Genomic DNA, 25,174 nt, shown 5'->3' with positions numbered 1-25,174 from the left:
TACATGTGCAGTTTTAAAAAACAAGCCAATTCTCATTCCCTTTCGTTTTATAAAACGAGCTGCAAAAACAGCTGTCCAAAAATACATTTCTGTATGCACAAACATTGTACTCAAGCAAGGATCACCTTTTTGGATTTTTCAACAAAAGCTCATTGCCAGTTGTTCTGATTGAAGTCAAAGGCGACCTGTGGCAACAGATCCAATTATTCAAGTACAAATTTGTATGGCCCAGGGGCTATGCCCTGTAACAGCAGTAATGTCCTTACAAAGGAAAACTCAAACTGGATAATCCACAGAAGGAAAAAAACACTTAAAAATATTTATTCTGCCACAATCATACTGACAGATGTGTGTGGGTGATGCAGCTGAAATTCTGGCTCACTCTGATGAGTAGACAGCAGCTATTTACTTTTTATTATACAGAAAAAAAAAAAAATCCAGCGAGAAATTAATTTGTCTCGTGCCATAAATATTAATGATGTTTCCTCTCCCAGTCAAACTATTCCAGATAAAATTCCTTCAACACTTGTCAACAGAAGCTGTCAAAAAAATCTAGCTTAAATAAAGTCATAAGACTAAAACCTTCTGGGTCAGTACGTATGATTTGTAAGCAAGTCTTCCATGGGTTGGGTAACAACAGCAAATCAAGCCTGAGCAAAGCATGTTGAGCTCTAATCCCTTTTTTCAGCCAACACAGTTAATTACCCTGGCATGAAATCTGACCAGCACTACGAACATCCTTGGCTTAAGGGCTCTACACTAGTGCAAGTGTGTTAACAGGAGAATCAGGAAGTTTCACAGTGCATCACTTAAAATATACTGCAAGAAAATGCTTCTTGACTTCAAAAGTGCAATAAGCATGTCTCAAACCTAGCAAAATACAGGAATGGAAATGGCAGGTGTGGACAGACATTTCACAGTGGACTTCAAAAAGGAAAACTTACATTGATTCCTAGCGCTTTTGAGCTTGAAGTATAAAAAGAGGCTACTGCAACTAATGCATCATAGATAAGTATTTTTTAGAAGTAATGAATACAGATTCCTTGGAACATCTTGCACTGCTTTGGTCTTGTCTAACCAGGTGTAGCTCCTGTGAGTCATACACTGAGCAGCCTCTTCTCAGAGCTCTACATCTGTGGTCATCAACAGTTTTGTCCATCAGGAAACTTTCTCTCCCTTTTTGACTCTTCCATGCATTACTTACATGTCTCCTTATATCTGCAATAAGAAGTCAATGATTTTGGGTGCTACAGCTTTGCCAAAAAGGGCCCAGGAATGGCATATTTGAGGACAACCTCCCCAAAACAGAGGAGCCATCCATTCCCACACGCAGCAAGTCAAACAGGCATGGCAGAAAACCCACCTGGCTGCACCAAGAACTCCAGAAGGTAGAGTAGGGAAGGTAGAGGCATGGACTGGCTACCTAGAAGGAGTACAGAAATATTGCCTGAGCCAATGAAGACAACATTAAAGGCAAAGCTTTGTAGAGTTGAAATCCATAAGATGGAAAGGACAACGAGAAGAGCTTGTAGGCTAAATAAAGATTAAAGAAAACATGAGTTTGCTGATAAAAGACATGAAAATTTGTGTCAAAGGACACATAAAAGACTGAGACACTCAACATCTGATTTCCTTGACTGTTTCCTTGCAAGGTTTGCTGTCACATCTCCCAAGTCCCTGAGTCCAGGGGCAGCCTGCAGAAGAGAAAGAATATCCACCAAAGAGAGTCAGGGACCACTTCCCTGGACATATTACAGCAAATAAACATGGCACAAGCCCATGGGACTGGCTGGATGGCACCAGAGGGCACTGAGGAAGCTTGTGATGTCATTGTGAGATCATGCTCTACCATATCTACAAGGTCCTGGTGCTTGACAGTGGCTCCTGAGGACTGACTAAAACAAGTTCTTGCCCACCTTCAAGAAGAAGGATCCAGGAAACTATGACCTTGGATTTATTAGCACCAAGTGAAATTTTTGGAACTGATTAACTTTAGTTAACTTCAGTCCATAAAGGACTGCCTTCTGCTAGAGCAACTCAGAGCCAGTTTACTAGAGTTTAAATGTGCCAGGGATTGTTTAGCGTAAGGACAAGGGGAAGCCATCAATAGAACCACACAGAAGTCCTGGATGTCCAAGGAAGACTCAGACAGCACTCATGTATGGAAGAATCGTGATGTGAATGAAAGAATCAGAGCACCGGACAGGACAGAAGACACAGGCAGGAGACGCCTCCTTTTGAAAAGGGGAGCTGTGAAGATGGGAAAGACAGCATGATTAAAAACCAGATGCTGCTAGCAATAAGACATAGATTCTTTAAATGCACAGGGTGGTGTCCAAACAAGGTAAACAGAAATGAGCATTAATTCAAGCTAAGTGCATGTAAATAAAAACATAGAGTTAAAAAAAACCAAACCAAACCAACAAACCCAAAACCCCCAAACCCCAAGTTTGAGAAGTAGCTTACTGAAGTATGAAAGCTGCTATTGAAATATCTTTTTTCAAACACCAGAAGTAGGATGCCTGCCAGAAAGTCTGTTGGGCTGATACATGATCAAAATGAAAAGAGACCACTTCAGAAGCAGGGAAGCTAAATTAAGTACTTCCGTTGAACTCTTAGCAGTGCCCAATGCCAGATACCCTGAGAAAAGCATAAAAAAGAGGGCAACTACACAGTGAAATTTCTTACTAAATAGTCCTATCTTCAGATAATTTGTATGATAGCTTCTACTGGAATTTTCTGCCATGAATAGCCTAATTGCCTTTTTTAAAAATAAACCCAGTATTTCCTAAACAATGCAACATGAATTGACAAACCACGATAATGAACTGCTGACTCTAGTCTTGCTATCAAACAGAGGAACACACAACACCAATTTTTATCAAAGGGCTCTAGGGTTCTAAAGAATTGCAGACCACTTAGCCTGACTTCTGTGTTGAATAGAAGCTAGTAATAAATAACAAAATTAGTAAGCTATAGACACAGCTTTTGTGGAAAAAAAAAGCCATGCCACAGAAAAATATTATATTTTGAAGAAATCAGAAATTATGTGAACACGAGTGAGACTGTTAATACAGTAACTGAATTTCCAAAGCATTTGGTGAGGTTCTTTTCTTTCTTTGTAGGCACAGTTCTTCATCAAAGTATGGCAGATCTCTTAGGTTAATAACTGCTATTAATTCCAAATTGTAAGCAAGTCTGCAACTTTAGCAGCATAAATGACTGTTCTGGGAGCTAAGCAGTCCACCTCCTCTTCCAGGTCATTCCTGAACAATAGGAAAGTTCTTGGTAGTTGCAATTAAAATGACTATAAACAGCTGCAGAATAATTCAAGAACACTATCAAGGAAATGAGCCAGCAGGAGAGCTCAGGGCAAGTGCAAATGATTGTATATGGAGTGCTAGACCACTCAGTGCATACACTCAGTGACAGATCCTAAACTCTGCATTACCACTGGGAAAAAAACAATAAAAAAAAAAAAAAAGTTAAAAAAATCTTGGAGTCGAATGTGGGTATCAGAATCCTTTCAGAATTTTAGCTCAGAGTTAATGAAAAGGGAAATAAACCAGCAGGAATAATAAGGATGGAACATGAAACATTTATATAGCACCTTCATGGAGCTGTCTCTGATATTCCCATACCACAAGGCAGCAGAGTCACAGAGGCACATAACAGTATCTGTATCTGGGAGAAGAGGTTAAAACAAGCACCACATTCTGCAGTCACTGACTCAGGATGTCATTAATTTCAAGGCTATAAATGCATTCAAAAGACAAGTCTGTGCACAGAGAGAGGTCTCTGAAGCATGACAACCCTGTTGCAGTTTTTGGCTCCAGTGTCCCAGTGCACTGGCTGCCAGGAATGACGCTTATCCATTCTTGTGTGTTTTCTCACCAGCATATGTTTTTGGCCAGAGCTAAAGTTGTCAAGACTTTATACTTTATACTGGTCAGACCTAGTATAGATGCATTATTTAAAATTAAATTTTACTTTAAAATACTCTGGGCAAGTGGATCATTATTTTGGTTAAACAACTCGATTCTTGTTATTCCTAGCAGCAATTCTCCATGGTTATCTCTTGGGGTGTTTTTTGAGACGACACACCTTGTTACCTGACAGCATTCACCCTCACACCTAGGTCCCTTTTTTATTTCCTTAGCATGCTGTATTTATCTTGGATCCAAAATAATCCAGAAAAATTATCACTCTACTTTTACTTCAGCTCTACCTCTGGGCAGACTCTTGAATACAAAAAAATAGAATTCAGGGAGCAATTAAATGAATATCCTTCTTTCCAAAAGATAACATTAATTTTACTGCAGATCTGATAGGAAGCAGGGATAATGTGTGAAATCCAATAAAAATGACTGCTCTTAAGCGGCTGCCACCTATCAGGATGATAAAAATAGATCAAAAAAGGGTAAAAATCACCAAGTTTAAAGAAAAAAATTTTCTTCCAGCTACTGTACAGAGTTTTAGGCAGGGCCTGCTAAGCCTGCTCTACTTCTCTGCTGCTAGAAATAAGGTGCAAAACTGGTATTTCTCTGCCATTATCCAGTTTATGTTCCCCCAGGCCCTCTTACAGAGTGCTGAAAGACTGCAGTGAGATGAGCCATCTTCTAAATTTTGTACATTGATTTTTACATATCCCCATACATTCTTGATTTTTTTAACCAAACTTATGACTTGTTGCATGTGAACACAAGTGCTGGGCATCAACATTGAAATTTATTGGTTAAAATCCATAAACTGAGATTATATGGCACTGGCAAAATGGAAATATTCTGATGTACCTGACAAAAAACTTCAACACACCATCATTCCTCTCTACAGGATACAGCAACAATTAAGGCTTTTTACAGCAGCTGAGACTGCCCAGAATCACCAGAAAAGTTCCTACTGAATCAATAAAGGCAGCTGCCAAATCATCCTGGCAACATGTTAGACTACAAAGTCAAATCCAAACATAGCAGAATTGAATCTCCTTCTATTGGCATTTCTTTCCTCTTCTCCCTCCAGCAGGGACAAGCCCTGAGGCTACATGGCTTTTAAGCTGAGAGAGACAGTTCTTGCAGCACTATTTCACTCTTGCTAGCACAGCCTGGGAAAGCATTTGGCATACTTCACTGAACAAACCTGACTGCACAGGGTAACGCTTCAAAATTCTGATGCTTAAAGAAAGAGAGGGCTGAAGGGAGGTCTACCTACCTAAGAACGAGTATTTCAGTCTTTACCAGAAAGATCTTCCTCAATCAGCAATGCCAAGATACTATTAACAAAATAACAAACAAAAAAACCCCCCAAAATTACTGTATTGCTCTTTGGTGGGATTAAAGTGAATGCTGAGTGGCCTTACCTGACACTAATGTCATTTTAAACAGAACAGTGGGAGGAAAATAAATGGTGCATCCAATAGATAACCTGCTACCTTTTGCTGGATTTCTCTCTGGTATTGGGGAGTGAGCAGGAAAGTGAGCATGTGGGAGCCTGAAAGCATATCAGCTGAAAGTATCAGCCAATCTCACACTGCTTCCCCTCTCTTCTGTTCCCAGCAGACATGCAGAAGCTATAAACCTTTAACCTACTTAGGCAACTGCAAGCATCCCAAGTATTCAATACATAAAGTAAGGGATATAATGTTGCCTGAAAGATACCTTTTGTTCGCATTGTTTTTTCGTGCTGTTTTGTTTGCTGGCTTTGAACGTTAAATCATTAAATACTAAAACCTAACTCATTTGAGCTGCTGGCTTTGACCTTAGGCTTACCTACAGCTGTGCTTGAAGGAAACAGTTTCTAAAATTCATCTTTTCACGGCTCTCCCTCGCCTTCCTCATAGTAGTTAATAATTTTTGGGGATATCTACTTATTAATGTCGTTCTGAACAGAAGACAAATTCAGAGATTACACCTAAAACACTTCAGGAAGCTACCGGTGTGGCACTATTTGAGAGATACCGTATGCTCTCTGATGCCCTTCACCTTGATCAAACATGAAGGGGTGGGAGTACTTGAGTTCTGCTGCCAAAGATACAGCAACTCACCTGGGCAGAGGCATCCCAGTCCCACCTGCACGTGACACACTGCCACCTCTGCTTTGCTGTCTGTAAGGAGTGAAGAAATGCTGCAGCAGAAGCAGCAGTGTCTAGGGAATAACCCCCTAAAAAGAAAAAACTCACCTACACAGGTTACCCAGAACATTTCTTCCCTTTCAGAAAAATCTCTTTAGTAAGAAGGACCAACTCCTGAGCACAGCACAGGAAGAAAAACAAAGTGAACCCCCAGGACAGCTGGCACTTCCTTGCCACCAGCAGCAGACAGGCATGGTCTTCTGCTCTGACTGCCAGCAAGTGGAAACCTTTAGTAAGTCAGCTGAGGAACACAGCACGAAGGAAGTGAAATGCTGCACTCCGTGTGCTTCATTTGCTTTCAGTGAGTGCACAGCACATAGCAAATCCAAGCAGCTGCACATGCATGGGTATGAGTCAGACCCACAGCCGGCCAGTTCTCTCCTACCTTGCAAAATGAAAAACTACACTCACCATAAAAGCCCAGAGCAGAGCCCCAGTAACCAGTCAATGAACCACCAACAGATTATTTACCACAGCTGCAAACATACAGCCCAGACTGGAACCCAGTCCAGGGATCAGCATAGCTTCATTGCTGGGGATGAGGGGGAAGAGAAAACTGCAAAGTACTTACCATCATATCTAACTTCATACACTGCCCACAAAACCCCAACCAAAATACAGACTAAAAAATACCATACCGTTAAATCACTTTGCTCAGAAACTTGTCCCTAGCAGATACTTAACAAAGAAAATTGTATCAAATGCAGATTAACCTGAGAGCAAAATTGGCTTCAACATATATCAAAAGTCAGAATAGACTGTGTAAACCTGTTAGTAATTCTTGAGTAATTCCAGAATTTTCCCACAACAAATTAGACACCCTTTCGGCACACAAATAAATGTTTTTTCTAAGATTGCTTTCCTCTTTGGGGCAAATGCTGTAAGAAACTGTTGGAAGACTATTCCAACCATCACTATGGCAGATCCATACTTCTGTTACTGCAGGTAATTAGGCAGTGTTATTTAAAGAGAACAGTATTTGCTTCTGATCTCTACTTATGCTCCATTTTAAAGGCATCAGAGTAAATCAAAACTGAGTAAACTAACTAGCATAGGGATGTCTAATAAAGATAATTCTTCCTTTGTGAAGACAAATCTTAAAAAGTTATGGATTAAGAAAAGATATGACAATGAAGACTATGGCTAGTCATGGAACATGCAAATACATGCAATTAGACACAGAAACAGATGACTTCAGAGATCAATTGCTACAGCTTAAGTATTCATGGAAGGAATCATTGCAACAGCATTAAGAAGGATATATGGAAATGTGGTATAGTACAGCACTCATGCCTTCAGTACAGGAAGCCTAAAGTGGCGCAATAAATAATATTTTAAGCATCAATTCAGATATATGGAAAGCAAATAGCTGAATTCCCATATAAACAGAACCAAAAGAACACAAAAGGTTTGCTTACTCTTCTTGACGCAAGTCATTAACGCTCCGATCTAGTGAGATCATATCACTTGCCACCATATTAAACCCAAACTCTTTAATGCTGGCTTGAACGGATTCTTTGTAATCTGGTCCTAAAACATATGGCTTCGCTTCCTCTCCAGGGCCACCAACAACTCCATGAGGCTCGGGCTCTTTGGGTTCAAAATTACCAAGGACTCCAGGTCGTAACACAGGATCTGGGTACACAAATGTCTGAGGTTTAAATGTGAGATACTGCCTCTGGATGATGTTTTGCTGCTTGTTATCAACACCATGATGATTTAGTTCATTTTTGGCCTTATTTTTCCTTCGAATGGATTCCAAGTCCACTTCCACACCTTCAACATGAGGCCAAGGTACCACAGGTTTGAACTTCTCATTTCCTAGTCCATGGTCTCCTTTGTTTGGCAGGGGTCTGTTGGCTTCTTTGTCATCCTATATACACACACAGAGAAACAGCAGACCATATCAATTGATGATCCTATATCGATTTACAACCAGTAGCTTAATGCACTAAGAGTTGGTACTAAATACGTGTCGAGCAAGCACGGAGAAGTCTCTGCTGAGGGGCTCAATGAACACTTTTTACTGAAGCTACTGACTACTGGAGAACATGACCAGCTGTTGTCCACACTTACCTTGGTGAGTTGCTCCTTCAAATGACTGAATGCCCAAAGCATTCCCGAACACCAAACACTCATAGGACATGTTTGCCTGAATGTAGGTTGAGCTGTAGCTCAAACTGATGTGTTCCATGAAGGAGAAGATGACAGGGAGGCAAAGAGTGCCACAGTATGGAATCCTTGGTCCCACTGTCAGACAGGGGGTGTTTTTGAGGTTTCTATGGCTCAGAGCTTTGCAGGGTCTCAGTGGCTGCTAGAAACAGCCTCAGCTAGGAAAGAGTGCTGTAACTATGAGAAATGTGGCACACTCATCTGTGGCAGCTGTGAGCCACATATAATCCCTGCCCTCCACACACACCCCGTCCCCCCAGCTCGCTCCCACCAAACACCTCCCTCTGCTGCAACAGCTTATTTACAGCTGGGAGGTGACGATGATGGCATTGGGGACAGCAGGCAGAAATGAGAACAGCTGCATGGACACAGGCAGACCTGCCTGGGGAGGCAGTGCTGGGGCTGAAGAGAACTTCCACAGGCACTGGCATCTCCTGCATCCTTGTTTAAAACAATTTTACTGCACTCCTGCCTCTCTCCACATCAAGAGATTTGAAGTTCTCACTGGGAAAAAAGGCTGGCATTTTGAAAGCTGTTCAGCATTTTCAGTGATCAGTGAGGTTGGTGGGGTTAGAACAAGGGTGGGTGATTTTGGAAGACACAAGCCAGAAAGGCTTTGAAGTGTCTGAGTGTGAAGTCTCCAGAATACAACAGCACCACCCATGAAAGCACTCCAAAACACACAATCACAACTTTTTCCAGTACTACTGTCCAAGAGTATTACAGGGAGATGCTGCTGAAGGTTCAGATTTCCTGCTAAAAATGTTTATTTGTAAGCAGGACAAATGTTAGATCATTCAGAAATCTGCAGGAAACAACACTCATTTTAGCAATGTCTCAGAGTCAAACACAATTCTGAGATCAAAAGGATGTCACCCATTCAAACCTGCTGAAGGCAGGTTCACAGTGACATGGGGTTTCTCAGAGGCTTGTCCAGTCACATCCCTTTGTCCAGCTTCTCAGGACAACCCGTTCCAGTTGTCTGACTCAGTGAAGGTTTTTTTCCCTCATACCTCAGTAGAAGTTTCTCACACTGCATCTTGTCCTTTCACTCTGCACCCCTCAGAAGACTTTATTTCCATTTGCTCTGCAACTTCACTTTTTTAGGGTGAAAAGATGCACTTAGATTCCCCATCAGTCTTTTTTCCAGCCAAACCCAGCCTCCCTAGCAGGTCTTTGCTAGGTCCTCTGCATCTGTGAACATCTCTCCTGTGTTGGGGCAGCGTGGGAGGAGGAACCACACAGAGTTCCAGACAGCTAAGCTCTTTTTAAGGTATCCACCCATTATGCACTCTGCTTTTACTGCAACAAGGGTACAATGCTGACTCATGTCCATGTTCAAATAAACCACATAATACTTCCTACCATATCACACTATTTTCTTCACATCATTCCACGTAAAAAAACCTTCAGAAATTAAGAAGAATGCAGTATATAATACTTCTAGGTTAACATGATAACAATGGGAGTCAGACTGCCTCCAGTTCAAAATAAGGAGTTTATTCAAGAAACTTTCTGAGTTCCTGTTTGTTATAGTTTAAACAGGGAGGGCATACAACATGCAGAAGTGTTACATTATTCTGTTCTTCCATCATCATTTTTTCAGGAGCTCAAAAGTCAGTGCTAGAAAAGGGAAGTTTAAGGGCATGTGAAAAGGGATATTTTGCAAGAAAGCTGAAGGCTGTCATGGATCTAAATAAAGCCCTGAGAGGACTTTTGAAGAGAGCATGATCTCACACTTACGCTAGTAAGCAAAAGGAAGGCTTTGCCACTAGACTGTCAGAACACTGCTGAGCTCCCAGCTCACATCCAATTCCTGCTCTGAGTGCGGAGGCAGCTATAAAAGCCAACAAGCCAGTCAGCATCATCGGGAAGGATGCTTAAAGAAAGCATAATTTTGACTACATAAAATCTGATGCATAAAATACTGATACATGTATTCAGTAATATTTAGTTCTAGTCTCCACATCTCAAAAGGAGTCAGAGAAAGTGCAGAGTAGGATAACCAAAATCAAGAAGGTAGAAAGATATTTTGAGATGAAAGACCAGAAAGGCCATTCATCTTTCATCTCCAAAACCCTGCAGTCTGGAGATGTGATGGCTGAGGGGTATACAACTGAAGTTCAAAAAAATCATGAAAGTCTTGGATAAACCCAATGGAAACCCACTGTTTACTGTGATGGATGACAGGTCCATCGGGGGACTGTAAAAGGGCTGTGAAAAACCTTCTGAAAATTTGAATTAAATAGCTGTAGATGCTGGAAGAGTCCAAAGGGAAGGCAGCATAGAAAGTAGCCAGGTTTACACAGTGCCATTCTCAGTTACCACCCTGGAGCATCAGTCTCAATCAGACAGGAATTTACTCCCTTGGTTTGTGTGGAATTAAATAACGTTTAATTCCACTTCCATTACCTATAAAACAGTTACGAGCTTCCACTTTGCCAATTCTTTGATTGAAGCATCACACTTCTGAAAGAAATTTGTTTATTTTGCTGCCGTCAGAACTATGACTTATCCTTAATTACATTTAGCCTCATTATAACTGTTATGCACAATTTGCTTTATAATGCATTTATCAGTAGCTCCCTTCTACGCACTAAATATATTTCATATTTGCTGGCCTGGAAAAAAATGTCATAAAACAAGGAAATGATACACAAACACACAGACACACTCATTGACCTCATTCCTCCAGTATTCTATGCACAGAGGACAAATAAGATAGAAAGCATTTGTTGTGGGTTAACCCCTGCAAGCAGCTCAGCATGACGCAGCTGCTCACTCCTTCCTCCCTACCCCTGGACACAAATCTGAAACACAGCAATCACATGGGATGCTATGAGGAAAATTAACTTAATCTCAGCATTTTATGGACATTAAAAAAAAAAAAAAAAAAACAGAAGAGGAACTAGCAGTGTTTAAGTGCATGGTCGTTTCTCCACAGATAAACGAGACAAGGATTTTCCAAATATTCTCTGGAAAAAAAGCAAAATCAAATCACAGTCAAAGAACTACTTCAGTCATATAAACCACAGTGCCTTAGGAACTTCTAGGGCCTCTTCTCTCTTTTATGAATAATGACCCACACCCTCTTTTAAAAGAAAAACAAAAAAATAATGACATATCAAAAATCTGAAAGAATTTTTAATCACTGTTCCTCACTGATTTCAAGTTTGGCTGAAGTAAAAGTAGTCATACAACAACAGCTAAACTGGAAGGCATGTGTATAAAAAAAAATAGACCACAACAACCTTTCTAAAGTGGCAAAACAAGATGGTCTGAAAGTTAATTTAACAGCTTTGAAAGAGCTAGTAACAGCAAAGTGAAGGGAGGGCTCAGAAGAAGTGAGCACAACATGCATCTGAATACAGCACTTCTAGGCTGTCCAAAAATGAGGGGAGAGAAGCAAAAACTGCGAATTTTCTAACATCTGAAGACAAATAACAAAACCAACAATATCTCATAACATCTTTATAAAAAGGACACATACTACAGAAAAAAGCTTTTTCCACAGATCATTATTTTTTCCCATAGGGTTGGACCTAGGATTTCCTATGAGCTTTCTAGATCCAGCTTGGTGCATGCTCCTTTACTTTTAATTTTTCTTTTACTTTTAATTTTTCTTTTACTCTTTAGGGAAATATGTATGAGTAACTGCAATGGGTGTTTCCAAAACAGTGATGTGATATAAATACAGTCACTACCTGACTTGTAAATAAAAAACGGGGGTTATACATTGTCATTTTACTTCACAAATTAGGTGCCTTATTGCAGAAGACAGGAATGCAGTTGAAGGTATAGAAAACATAACTATTTCCCTTTGAAAACATGCTTATAAATTACACAAAATAAAAGGAAAGACTGTGAGAGGTCTTAATAAGGCTGCAAGATCAGTCATCTGGTAGGAGGGCTGTAGCTGTAGCTGGCAATAAAACTGCCAATGTGAAAGTTGCATAATCTGCTTTTCTTCAGTAACTAGTTCAAGACTGGCAACTCCCTAAAACTCTCTATGAAATAATGTCTGAAAAAAAATTGATGTTATAAAAGTGGGTTTGCTTCAGAATTTTCATTTGAGAACTTCAGAATAAATAAAATAAGCAATGATTCCCTCAACAGAGCTGTTTGACTCTCAAAGGGTTCCATCCCATAAGACTTCACACCTCCCACTCCAGCCATGGTAGCCTCCATCTGAGCAATTAGAAATTATACCTACATGCAGGACCAGCTGCAGACCAAAAGCACAGACAAATGGAAAAACACCCAGCTTCTCAAACAAGGATAGAGATCTACGGCACTTCTGCTATCACTTAAAAAAAAAAATAAAGCCTTTTCAATCACTACAACTTCTTGTACAAAAAAGTCTGTTTTAAGCTCCACATGCAGCACTGCTCCTACATCATATTTTGCTAAACTTTCCATCAAATAATTTTGTCACAAGACATCTCTGTTGACTCAAATTAAGGCTGAAGTTGGACCATGGGTTGTTTCTTTCATCAGAGATGAGCTTTCAGCAGAGATGACATTCAAGCCATCTGGCTTGAAAGGGCCATTTGCTGTCACTGTGCCTGGGCAAAACAGCCTCTATCCTGCTATGACTCCTCTCAGTGTATTTCAGAGGCACTCCAAAGGTGATGGAATACATACTTACATGCTCAGTAGTTCCTACAGTGACTTCTAAAACTTGTGGAAAATTAGAGCAGACCATTTATGAAAACTGCAGAAACACAGAGATAAATACAATTTGACACTAAGAGAAAATTTTTACGTTTAAAAATGCATGTTTGTAAAACCAACAGATTGCTAAATCTCTCCATTGCATGCTCTGTGCAACTCAAGTGAGAAACCATGCTGTTGATGGTGTTTTTCACCAGCAGTTTCAGGAAAATATACATCTGTAAGTTATATTCTTATGTTCACAGTTGCCCTCAATTTGGGCATATACTGGCAATACAAAAGCCCATTATGCAGTAAGTACTACCTCTCCATAGTAGATTTCTGCCCTCTTAAATATCCTAGGGGAAAAAGAACAAACTTAAACAAGACCAATTCATATCTACCATCCTGGAATAAACTTTGATACGCAGAACTACCACAACTAGAGTTTGTACCACAAACACATTGCTGTGATGGCCTCTCCAAAGATCAAGTAATCTAATTCTACAAGACAACAACCATATCTGTTATTTTTTGGAGTCTTCAGTATGAAACTTGGCCAGAAGCCACTTATGAATCACAAAGTCCAAATTATTAAAATAATTTTGATGATATAAACAAACAAGCATTACACTATATGCATATTTACATGTGCGTGTATATGTATATATATATAAATGTTCTACTCACTAAAAAATATGTAACACTGAAGTGTAAATGAGGTTCAAGGTCCACAGGCAGCTTTGGAGAAATGAGTGTTCAACAGTGCTTTTATACTGATGTGTTTTGTACTCCCACCTGAGGGATATCTGAGGAATGGCAAATAAAACGTTGTGGGTTGTTTTTTTATTTCTTCTTCTTTAGAAACTGAATTTAAAGAGAAAAAAAAGGCAACTTCCTTCTTCACCTGTTTTCTAGATTTCACAGCATCTATCAAGCTGATTGGCATGTGATACACTACTCATTGCCCTTCACCATTCTTTATCCTACTTGTTGTTTTTCTTTTAGATCCCAAGTAGCTCTTTGAGAGGAAAGAGTTTTGGCAGGAATAGATGCCCGTAATAAAACTGCTACTCATCAGCATTGAGTGAAATCCCTTTCCCACTCACTCCTCACATGTCCTGTGTGATAAGGCAGAACTGGACAATCACTAGTACATATTCTTCTACGGTACAGAAGTTTCTGAGTTTTCAGTAGATATCAGCACAGCCATTAATATTGGTTCAGCCCACTGAGAGAATAATAAAGTAGCAGTACTTTTGAGACCCTGAATTACCTGTGCTATCCAAGGTGAAACAATTTAGTGGGGAGTAAGATCAACAATTTTATTCTATTTGATAGCTGACATTTCTGAGATAGAAGAGCATTGCTTGTGGAAAAGTAGCACATCCAAATATAAGAAGGGCACATAGTAAAGGAGAGGAACTGTTTGTAGAGATGTGAATTTGGTAACAGCTCAATGTTCTGCTATAATGAAGGAGTTTGACAGAATTTAGCATTCAAGTTCTGAGTGACTTGCATTAATCTACATGAGCCTTTGTATCACTGATTGCAATTAATGGATAAAAAACAACCTCTTGTTATCTAGTAATGAGTCTAAAAATGAACAGTATTCACTAACATCTGAGGTCATCTCTGCAGGTGTTTGAACCTGTGAGTTCAAGAAAGACACTGAGGGAGACAACACTTAGTTCATCAACTTTATTTCATTTTCTGAATGGTTGCTTCAAGATTTCCTTGGGTAAAAAGACCAACTAGCTCTTCGTGTCTTCTTGGTTACCATCTGCTATGTCATGGCAGAAGCATTCATGTAGGACTGTGACTTCAGACTAATGCTGCATACTGCCATGGTCTGCAGCCAACATTTCACAAGGTAAAGAAAATGGTATTAAGCTATGGAAGGCCTCAGATAAGTGTTCTTCCTTATTTTCAGTTTAAATACCCTGATTCCCTGGTTATTTGCCTAACGGAAGGGAACATAATCAATCCCAAGTTTCACCTGTTTACTTGCAGAATACCTTGTGTAAAGACGCATCCAAGTGTGGATGTCAGTACAATACCCATCTAAGCATCCAATTTAAATGAAATTGTTCTGCTGTGATATTATCTTTCACTTGCAAGGGGAGCTAACGATACTTCTGTCATCCTCTTTGGCCTTGCTGTGTAAGTATCATTCAAAACTCAGGCAAAGTAATGCAATCCTGCCACATTTAGCTTGCACTGCTTTACCCCCTGTCCTTGTTCCTCACTCCCTCTTCCAACAACACTGCTCTCCCAGCACTCACTGCTGGATATGTCTCTCCTGGAGTCTGGATTTTCTACAAATGCAGTTGTCACACTCATAAGCTTCTGGTCCAGACTGAGCAAGTTCCTTTACTTTGGGAAGTTCAGATACCTTCACTGAAAGCAGAGACTACCCAAAGACTGGCCAGAGTGCTTTGTGCCAGATTCAGTCTCTTACAAGGGATGCCACTGGTTACTCAAAACTTACAAACTTCACTCTCTCACCTTCAGGGACATTTAAGAGTACAAAAAAATGACAGTTGGAACGTGGCCTGTACCTTACCTATTTTACATGATGCCTCCTAAGGAGAGGTGTGGTACTCCTCAAATTCCTGTGTGACAAGCAGTTTCACAATTAGACTCTGCCTGACTGAAAGCAAGTAAAAATAAAGACACTGAGTGCTTCAGAACAAATTACTGCAAAAAATAGCAGTCTGAATGTCCTCATTTTCATTAGCACTCTTTGCTTGGGGAATATTGAACCAGCCCTTAAACCTACCAATCTCCTTCCTCATTGCTTGAGATCCAACCCTTACTCAGCTTTTACACATCCCATCCTGCCATTCCTGGTCCTGTCACACTACCCCTGGTGCCATCTGTAGTTCAACAGTCAGAGTGTGTTAAAGAAGCCTTGACAGAGATGTATTTCACCCAAAGCCCCCACTTATGCCCAAGAACTTGACAGAGTTAACCATAAGCAATCATAGACTTATAGAATGGTTTGGGTTGAAACAGGACCTTGAAGACCACCTAGTGCCATGGGCAGGGCACTTTCCACTAGACCAGGTTGCCTGGAACTGCATCCAACCTGGCCTTGAATACCTCCAGGGATGGGGTGTCCAACTTCCTTGGACAACCTGTTCCAGTGTCTCACCACCTTCACAGAAAAGTTTTTCCTAATATCTGATCTAAACCTACTCTCTTTGTACCTCTCAATGTACCTCTCCTTGTGGCTATGGAGAGTAAAATGTAATCTGGATAGTAATTAATGAGACCTAAAATAGAAAGTCTCAGATAAATACCTGAATAAATTGATATCAAAGACATCTGTCCTTGATTTTGCAACTTAAGGCTAGTTTTGAAGCAAGTAAAATAGTCTCTTATCATTAAGATTACAATCACTTCCAAGTAACAGAAATATTCTTAAAGTGAATCGTAAGCCAAGCTGCTGCATTACCTAAGGGGATGTATTTTAGTCTCTCCCATGCTCTAGAAATTAAAACATGTTGGCAATAGTAACCTGTGCAATAAAAACAACACAAAACTGTATCTGCATCTGCTTGGTGCAGAATAACAGAAAAATTGTTAGCTGACCCTTGATAAGAAGTATGATCCAAAGCCTCTTAAATCCTCTTCTTATAGACAGCACACTAAAGATGACAGAAAAACTTTAAACTCACAATAGCAAGAACTTATCACAAGTTTATAACAACTAGACTGACCAACATTTTCAGCAGAAGAAAGCTGAAGTAATCATAGAAACAGAGAATGGCTTGGGCTGGAAGGAACTTTAAAGATCTCTCAGTTCCAACCCCCCTGCACCTTCTACTAGACCAGGTTGTTCAAAGTCCCATCCAATATAGCCTTGATCAAGTAGTACAGAACATAAAGAAGTATAAAAGCAAGTACCTTCCTCCACACTACATCTTTTCAGGTGTGTTTTTGCTCCTTGCTAATTAAATGGTTTTCTTGGTTGCATCCAAGTGCAATTTGTCTGGTCCCCAAGGAAGCAGAGACCACAAGAGACCTGCCTGCACTGATCCTGGCTCTCTTCTCAACACAAATTGAGGAAAGACAAATACTGTACGTCACACAAGATAAGTCAGTTTAGGTCAAGCACTTAACACTGGTCTAATAAACCACCAGCTGACCCAGTGACTGTAGAACAGTCTGCCACCAACAGCTTTTCAAACATCCATAACCTTCCTTCTCTGCCCAACAGATAGATGCATTTCTACATACTGCAGCCTACATTGTCATTAGCATGTATTTAGCATGGTATTTCAACTATGAACTTCTACCACCCACATGAATTCATTCTTAAACAGAGACGGCAGTGACTCAGAGCCCCAAGCCAACAAACAAGCACCTGTTTGCTATATTTACCCTCAAGTACACCATATGGGTTACTATAGCATAGATGAGACTCGACACAAATTTAAAAGAAACAAACTAATTTGTATGCAAGTTGACTAATTTAATGCTAATTCCAGCCATTTGACATTTTATTGTATTTCAATTGTTCAGAATGCTGTTATAATAACAGCCAAGCCCCATGAAGAAGCCAAAGAGAAGCAGAGCAGCAAGCCCTGGGGTACAGTTCTTCTACTGCAGCACCAGGGAGAAAATCTGTCCCAGGTGAGCAAAGCCCATCAGACTCTGACCTGTGTCTCCAAGATAAAGTCTAGTTTCTTGTCTAGTCTTGAGAGCAGGGACACTAAGGACCCAATCAACTTCAGTTCTCCTTTTCTCCTTCTGAAGCCACTCTCCACATCAAGTCTTAGGAGATGACAAGTTGCATCTGTGCACAAAAAGGCCAACACTTATTGCCTAGAAAGTTAAACATTTTTTTCACGTAAAAAATGCAATGATAATTATTTTTCAACTTCTCAGCCTGTAGGGTGGCTTGCTGCACAAGAGGATCAGCAAGATGACTTGCTCCTGAAGCTGGTGTGCCAGCTACTGTAGGTATCACAGGAGGAGTAAAGCAGCAGATGAACAATGCATTTCTGAAATAAAATTGCATGAAAATGGCTCCTAGAGACACAGCCAACTCCAGAACAATGTTTAAGCAGAAGGCTATGGGGAAATCTCCAAATACTCAGAATTCTGGTGGCTTCTAATCAATATCAAATGCCACCTCCTTCTGTTCTCCTTTCAGTTTCACTCAAATTTCCAGTTTTCCATCAATGTTTTGATGAAGATGATGACAATACTTATCCTATTTGAGAAGGGCAGAAAGTGAGGGCCAGAAATTTTTCCAACTCTTTCTTCCAGGCTTAAGATAAATATCACGAAATCTCTTCTGAAAAATGGACTGCAGAAATGGCGGCACAAAATGCACAATGTTTTTATCCTGTCTCCCTCCTCCAAGTGATAGGAGTACCACATTTGCACAGGGCTATGTGGCTTGGAGGAATACAATCAGATTTTCAAAATAGTATTTAATCAGAAGCATATGTGAGCTATAGCAAACTGCTTTACAATACTTTGAATAACTAACACCTTTCTGGCCCATGGTGCAAGAAAAAAAAAAGCAAAGCATACCATAATTAGACAACTGTCCCCAGCTTTTCTTTTTTAGTGGGATTTTATGAACAATTAACTGGAAAAATTAGGAATATTAAGAACAAAATGGACAATTGCATGAGACATCATCTCTACGCTGAGCTGACTGCAAGATGCAAAAGAGCCTCTGGATTTTAGGTCTTCATGACTCATGGAGTAATTCTTACCCTCCTCATTAAAAAATGCATTGAATTTTTTTACTGTCTTTGCACTGTAATGAGAGGCTAGCAGAAGAGGGCATTTTCTTAGTAATGTAGATATGCAACTTTAATGATTAATAAAAATTAAGAGGAAAAATAGCCTGAATACCTGAAAATAGTGTTGCATTGATGTCTTAGCAATGTAGTATATGCTGATCCATGTAGCATAACTCCTTCTACAGTATTATTCTACTGCTGCCACATATATACACTGTCAAGTGCTTGGCAAACAATTACTTTTTGCAACCAAATGGAAGAAAAGGGGAGAAAGCAGACATGAGAACGAAATATTGCAATATTGCCACAATCCAGAACACTAACACCTCTGTCACTTGGACTTTTCTCTGGTAATTTCTCACTTCACTCTGCGATCACTCTGTGATCTTCAGCTGCACCACCTTTGTCTTCTGTGCCCGGCAGCTGATACCACACTTAAGCTCAGTGCTTTGCTACAATTGCTAAGAACTATATTCCACAGCTCTAAATAGTTCAGCAATAACTAACATCTCCTTCCCATCCCAAAAACCTCCTTCATCCTTTTTTGCTGGAAAGCTGTGCCCTCCAAGGTGAAAAGGCTTAAAACACAACATCACTCAAGAGCTTCAATACAAGATTTGTTCTCAACATTTCAGCATTAAATGAAGCTTGTGACCTTTCTAGTTAAGTCATTGTTCCTTCCACGTTCTGCTTCACTCTAGGAATATCCTTCATTTCATGCATATGTTTCAATGAGATTTTAAAAATAGAACTCATGTTTATTCATATGGACATCAGGAATTTTTAAGAACTTCTAAGATGTCCTCTGTCCAGCTTCATTTCCTTCCAAAGAGGAAAAAATTGTTCTCTATTTCCTGTGTAACACTATTACACAGTGAACTAGGAAGGCACAAGGCTTTTAATTTTACCAAGACCAAGCCCGTTTTAGGAATGTTTCCTATAAATTGAAGAAAGAAATAGATAAAACTGTTTCTTTTGGACTGAAACAATCAAAATTTAAGTAATTCAGTTTTAAGCTGTAGAGAGAAGCAGGTAAAAACAAGCTGTGCTGGTTTTGGCTGGGGTAGAGTTAATTTTCATCACAGTGGCTGGCATGGGGCTGTGATTTGGATTTGTGCTGAGCACAGGGTTGATAATGTGGGGATGTTTTTGTTATTGCTGAGCAGGGCTTGCACAGAGCCAAGGCCTTTTCTGGTTTCTGTTCTGCCAGGCTGGGAGGGGAGACTGGGGGTGCATGGGGGGGTTGGGAGGAGACACAGCTAGGACTGGTGACCCCAACTGACCCCCAGACCATGTGCCATCATGCTCAGTATGTAAAGTGGGGAAGAGGGATAAAGAGAGGATACATTTGGAGTGATGTTGTTCATCTTCCCAAGTCACTGTTTCATCTGATGGGGCCCTGCTCTCCTGGAGATGGCTGAACACCTGCGTGTCCATGAGAAGCAGTGAATTCAGTCCTTTTTGCTTTGCTTGTGTGCTTGGCTTTTGCTTTCTGTATTAAGCAGTCTTTATCTCAGCCTGTGAGTTTCTCACTTTTACTGATCCAATTCTCCCCCTGACCCCACTGGTGGGGGAGTGGGCGAGTGGCTGCATGGGGCTTGTCTGCTGGCTGGGCTTAAACCACAACACAAGCATTCACTTTGAATTAAAACAATTATGATATATAATCCTTAACTTTACTATAGATAAAATCCAGCTTCTATTATTTTTCAGAAAAAGCCTCAGAAAGAAACAAAAACTATCATCAACCGTCATATTCTCAGTGGCTGAGGGCAGCTTTTCTGGCACTCCAGGCATCAGCTATCAACACTGAACTGGTTCAGGCCTGCAGAGGAACTTCATTCTTGTCTCTCAATCATCTGGGACAGATGGATATTTAAAAACTGTGCATTTCTTTTATATAACTCAGCAAGTAAATGACATTTACAATACAATAAATCCATCACCACGCTTGATCAAGGGATGCAGTTTTCTGTGCTGTATCTTGTCTGCCTCAATTTTTAAAGACAGATACGTCATTTCATATTTCTTGCTATTACGGAGAAAACTGCATGATTAGATTTTCATTTACCTTGAAATATTCAAGTCACCATTCTCAAGCTTTACCACAGTCTATTCCTGTCTTTTTTTAAAATTGCTTTTTAGAATTTGCTCAACCCTACCATTTTGAAAGCTTCAATGAAACAGCCAGCTAAAGCAAAAAACTGCATTGTATGCAAATTATACATACAATCTAAAACCCGCTTCTTCAAGTTTCATCTGAACTCTCCAATTATTTTAAAAATTCAGAGTATCTCTGTAATTACCTTGTGTCCTGCTTGACTAGAGAAGAGAAGGGAAATAACTTGTGATCAATTGTGTTCTCTGCAATTTGATCTCATCTGTCCTTGGCCCTTCATTCCTGGTCTTTCCTGCATAGGAGAATGTGAGTGGTATTTGCCAATAAATTAGTTATAGTCTACTGAACCATTGAGGTAAGATATGTTCTTACATGCACCAAATACTTAAAAAACCCCCAAAAAGTCAACACAGTACATGCATTTGAAGCACAAAAAGGAAAAAAAAAATCTGCAGCAACACTAAACTAATAAAAACCAATTTATTGAACAGATAAATCAATCTTGGTAAGCAGACTACTCTTTCTGTGACACATACAGCTAGCGATATTGTTTGGTTTGCTGTGAGGTAAACATGATGCATATAAAAATCTATCTTACAGCTTTGCTTTAGAAGCCACATAATGTACTAGCACAGCTGGGCTATCTGCATCTCTTAGAAAGCCAGCAAGAATGCGATGATATAATCCACAAACTTCTTTAAATGGCCTTCCCTGAACCCGCCTGTTCTCCACTGCGCTTCCAGCATTGCACATTTCTCTCCACTTGCCATGCAGTATCATTTATTTGGAGCATGGAAGCTACTGTGGGCTCCTTCAGACCACGGCACCAATCAGAAAGGCAGACATGCTGCACCTGAACTTCAAGTAATGGACTTCCCTGACATTTACTTTGTTAGTGCAGATGATCCATGGTGCTGCCACAATGTAAACTTGAAGCTGTACGAGACTAATGATCAAAACATTACTCTCCAAGTCAGCGCTGGGAGCTGACATCCGACTGCCTTCTCTTAACATGGCACCAAGGATCAACTTCTAGCCCAGAACATCTTCTGAGGGACCTCCTAACATCTGGCAGATCCTGAAGGGACTTTCAACATGACCTTTGTGCTTCCAGCTCAGGTACACTATGACTGGCATTTCTGACCACACATTTGGGGAAGATGAAAGTGAACAGCATTTTCCCATCTGCACTGACTCCTTAGCAATGGGACTGTAGCATTCCACTGTTCAAATTAATGGGTGTACAACACACACAAAGAAAGGCACATGAGGCTCCTTCTTGTGCAGAAAAAATGGAAGTCAGTTTTCTCAGCACAGTGCCTCTGCCTGCAGGATACTTTCACCTTCCAACCAGCATAGCAACAGGCACTTCTCTGAAGCAAGGCAATCTTTCCAACAAATGTTCCCTTCTTGTTAACACTTTTGTTACGAAATCTGAAGTTCTGGCAATTCAGACCCTCCATGTAAATACTGAGAATGGAACATTGGATAAAAATTGATCTCAAAATGACAGCGAGCCTTTCCTCAGGGTATAATCACCCCAGTAATGCTATTGGAGTGACTGGAGTGACTTCCACAAGCCCTAGGCATGTGCACTACTTGTGGTTTTCAAATGGGGCTGCTAATAACTGCATTGATGAAAACTGTGCCCTTCACTTACTGCATCTAACATAGAAGAGACATTACGAAGTCTACGTATGATCTATCCAGTTCATTAAATGGGTATTTAAATTGGAACACAGTTCACTGAATCAAGAGCTTTACATGCTAGCCTTGCACTTTAACTTCTAACAAAGACAAATTTGTTAAAGCCTGTCAGAAATCTCAATTCAAAAGCCCTCTGCAGTTCCTGGGAAAGAGAGTCTGTTGTCTCTAACACAGCAAAATCTGGTCTGCAGCTGGAAAACAAAGAGTCAGTAAGGCCGTTCATACTTTAGTTTGACTGGGAAGTGAGACACTGCCTCCCAGGAAGAGGAACTGCAAAAGAAGAAAATTGTCAGTCTTTCAATCTCCAATATAAGAGAGAAGCTACATACATCAGGCATCAAATACCACAGAAGGATGAACTGGCAAATGTACCAGGACAGGTCAGAAAACAGTACAGAATTGCTTACTGTACATCACAACAGAATCAGTAAAAGAAACCAAAATCCTCAAGGATGATACTCTAATCAAAATACACACACACAAATCCACTTTGCTACTGCTCAATAACCTGCAAAACTCTTACTTTGAAAGAGTAAGGAAAAGCAATATAAAAGAGCCTCTGTAGTAGACCCTACATCCCCATGGTTGTCAACCACACCAATATTATTGCTGTCAATAATCAGTCACCTTTTGGGATGATGTGTGAGAAGTTCTTACACTCAAACGACAACAGCACAACGTAAGAGGTATATGCTCTGTTTAAAACTGTCATGTGCAAGTTATCCAAATCAACATTTTCTCAGTACATTACTTTATTATCCGATATAGACTTGGACAATTATTGTAAGTTAAGATAGAAAAAAACCAGATTGATTCACTATCGTACCAAACATTTCTAGTAAATTACATAAATAGAACAAAACAAACAGTGAAAAAATTCCACCAAAACGTGGAACTTTTTGCTTTTCAATTCACTTCAGTTTAAAAATAACAGTTTAAAAATAAGCTACTAGGCAGCTTTCCATTTGTAATAATTTCAACAGAACATGAGCAGAATAATTCTATGCATTAGCTGTTGCTTTAGACATAGTGTTTTACCTGGAAGTAGCATATTTTCCTTTTGTTTAGTATAGTGCTTCCAGTTCTATAAGTCCCAGCAGTATGGCAACTGCAGATTTGTAAAGGAGGTCAAATTTATATAAGATGTGGCAAAGGGAAAAAAAAAAATCACTTGCCCATTCTTCCTACAGTGTGAAGAGGCTCTAAGCTAACTTTTCCATTCAATTTAAAAAGCAAAGTTTGGAAGGCTTCTGAATGTCAACACTGATGCATTACAGGGATGTTTATCTTCCCATCACTGCAGATATACAGCAAAAACTGAACAGAATATTTTCCATCTCTGCTGCAATGGGGACTGTGGAACAGCAGAAATATGAATTACAAGATGCACCTCAGTTCTTGCAGAAGGCTTATGAAAACTGTATTTTTTAGCTGCTGCAGACGAGCTGCCTCTACATTTTCGTTTTTGCTAATTTGTTTTGGATTTAAACTTCTGTCTGAGAGGTGCTGGATATTTCAGGCTGATGTTATGGAGTGGGATGGCTACATTTTTGCAGTCAGTTTACTTCTACACCATGCATTTTTGTCCTGTCTGCATGCCAACATGAGCACCTTTACACCCATACGCTGAGCTGGATCAAGGACTCCCCACAGACAGCTGCATAGCAAGCCAAATGAACCTGGCATCTGTAAGCAGGGTAAACATTGGTGCTGAGCTAGTTCAAAACAGGAGTGGGGCAGGGGGGAAGCTGCTGGAAGTGAGGGGTAGCTGAAAAACAGAGTATGAAAACACAGAGAAAGCTGCTGCCTCTCCAGCTGCCTTCAAGCATTACCTGTGCACAGGTACACAGAGGGCTCAAGGGCTGCCCATCCTCAGAGCCCTCTCAGCACCTCTGAGGGACACCAGGGAGAAGAAGGACGTGCAGAATGGCAGCACAGCAGCTGCCTGGCTTGAGAGGGTTGGCTTCTTTTGTACTTTTAAAGCAAGGCTACACAACTCAACTACAGCACTACTCTGAGTCCAGAGGAGGGCCAGAGGGATGGAGCAGCTCTCCTATGAAGGCAAGCCGAGACACTTGGGGTTGTTCAGCCTGGAAAAAAGAAGGCCTTGGGATAGCCTTGGAGCAGCCTTCCAGTACCTAAAGGGGCCTACATGAGACAGGGAGAGGGACTTCTTACAAGGACAATGGAATGGCTTCAAACTGAGGGAGGGTCAGTTTAAATTAGATATGGGGAATTAATTATTTGCTGTAAGGGTGGTGAGGCACCAGAACAGGTTGCCCAGAGAAGCTGTGGATGCCATCCCTGGTAGAGTTGAAGGCCAGGCTGGACGGGGCTTTGAGCAACCTGGTCCTGTGGAAGGTGTCCCTGCTCACAGCAGGGAGGTTGGTACCAGATGATTTTTAAACTCACTTCCAATCCAAACCATTCTATGGCTTTTGTGAATGAAACAAACACCAGCAAAACTTCCTCACCAAGTTCTTCTCCTTAAACGTTTCTTCTCTTTTGGAGGAGGCCCACTTGCTATGCTGAGAAAGCAGAGGCACAAAAGGCAGCACACTTATGTCCCTAATGCATGTCAGGTCAGATACTCATGGAGTATTAAGAGCATCAGGAAAAAAAAAAAAA

The 25,174-nt window shown here is 40.4% G+C and overlaps 1 protein-coding gene across 3 annotated transcripts in view; it reads right to left on the bottom strand.

Moving 5' to 3' along the window:
* GALNT7 (polypeptide N-acetylgalactosaminyltransferase 7) overlaps positions 1 to 25,174 on the bottom strand; it is a 71,375-nt gene that overhangs the window by 31,731 nt on the left and 14,470 nt on the right. For all 3 annotated transcript variants that reach the window (XM_058837453.1, XM_058837452.1, XM_058837451.1), the window contains exon 2: positions 7,546 to 8,000. In XM_058837453.1, the coding sequence (XP_058693436.1) occupies positions 7,546 to 8,000 (455 nt within the window). The remainder of the gene's footprint in view (positions 1 to 7,545; positions 8,001 to 25,174) is intronic.

The sequence above is a fragment of the Poecile atricapillus genome, chromosome 4 (genome assembly GCF_030490865.1).
Source record: "Poecile atricapillus isolate bPoeAtr1 chromosome 4, bPoeAtr1.hap1, whole genome shotgun sequence".
Lineage (NCBI taxonomy): Eukaryota > Metazoa > Chordata > Aves > Passeriformes > Paridae > Poecile > Poecile atricapillus.
The sequence above is the reverse complement of the archived record's forward strand: the minus strand, read 5'-3'. Positions and strand labels throughout refer to the sequence as shown.